The sequence below is a fragment of the Manacus vitellinus genome, unplaced genomic scaffold, assembly GCF_001715985.3.
Source record: "Manacus vitellinus isolate BGI_N305 unplaced genomic scaffold, ASM171598v3 scaffold_223_pilon, whole genome shotgun sequence".
Classification (NCBI taxonomy): Eukaryota; Metazoa; Chordata; class Aves; order Passeriformes; family Pipridae; genus Manacus; species Manacus vitellinus.
Window position 1 is genome coordinate 7,094 of NW_021939581.1, and position 1,149 is coordinate 8,242.

General features: G+C 56.8%; 1 protein-coding gene across 1 annotated transcript in view; it reads left to right on the forward strand.

The window, feature by feature from the left end:
* GNAI3 (G protein subunit alpha i3) overlaps positions 1 to 577 on the forward strand; it is a gene marked incomplete at its 5' end in the record, with an annotated part of 7,667 nt that extends 7,090 nt beyond the window's left edge. The window contains one exon of the mRNA XM_029959801.1: positions 2 to 577. Coding sequence (XP_029815661.1) covers positions 2 to 93 — 92 coding nt within the window. The remainder of the gene's footprint in view (position 1) is intronic.
* Positions 578 to 1,149: the final 572 nt, after the last annotated feature.

A 1,149-nucleotide genomic window follows, 5' to 3' on the forward strand; every position in this document is an offset into this window, starting at 1 on the left:
TGCGCCACCGACACGCGCAACGTGCAGTTCGTGTTCGACGCCGTCACCGACGTCATCATCAAGAACAACCTCAAGGAGTGCGGCCTCTACTGAGGGACCCCCGGGAACGCCCCGGGAATGCGCCGGGAATGCGCCGGGAATGTGCCGGGAACGGCCGCGGAGCCGCGGGAACGCCGGGAGGCTCCGGCACAACAACCTTCCTTCCTGGGGACCTCGTGTTGGAGGGGACGTGGATTTGGGGAATGGGGGGTTTGGGAGTGGGGGTGGAGATCAGGGAATGGGGGTGGAGCCTCCCGGCGTCGCTGGATGGAGAGATCTCCGTGGATTCCAGCGGGATTCCAGTGGGATTCCAAGCGGATTGCAGCCCAATTCCAGCCTGATTCCACTGAGATTCCAGCCCTGGGATTCCAGTGGGATACCAGCCTGATTCCAGTGGGAGTCCAGCCAGACTCCAGCCTGATTCCAGCCCTTGGATTCCAGCCCAATTCCAGCCTGATTCCAGTGGGATTCCAGTGAGATACCAGCCTGATTCCAGTGGGATTCCAGCCAGACTCCAGCCTGATTCCAGCCCTTGGATTCCAGCTGGATTCCAGCCCAATTCCAGCCTGATTCCAGTGGAATTCCAGCCTGATTCCAGCAGGATTCCAGTGGGATACCAGCCTGATTCCAGTGGGATTCCAGCCAGCTTCCAGCCCTTGGATTCCAGCAGGATTCCAGTAAGATTCCAAGCAGATTGCAGCCCAATTCCAGTCTTATTCCAGCTGAATTCCAGCCTCATTCCAGCCCTTGGCTCTGTAGCTCCCTCTTCCTTCGTTACCAGCCCCCGTTATTCCATTTTTAAGGTTATTTTGGGTGTTTTTATTCCAGGCAGGAAACTGTCCCTTCCCTCCCCTTTGTTCCTCTCAGCCTCGGGTTCAAAATAATTAAAATAATAAAAAAAAAAAAAGAGAATAATAAAAACCACACAACTCTCACTCAACTGTGCACGTGGAGATCCTGCGGGACGCGTCCCTCCCGGCAGGAATTCCAGGAGTTCCTGTTCCTGCAGCTCCTGAAGGATCCCGGGAGCTTTTCCCCATGTGACTCATTCCCGTCCCCCTCCCCCGGGCTGGGAGAGGCTCCTGGGGCAGGAGGAGGAGGGTTGGGCTC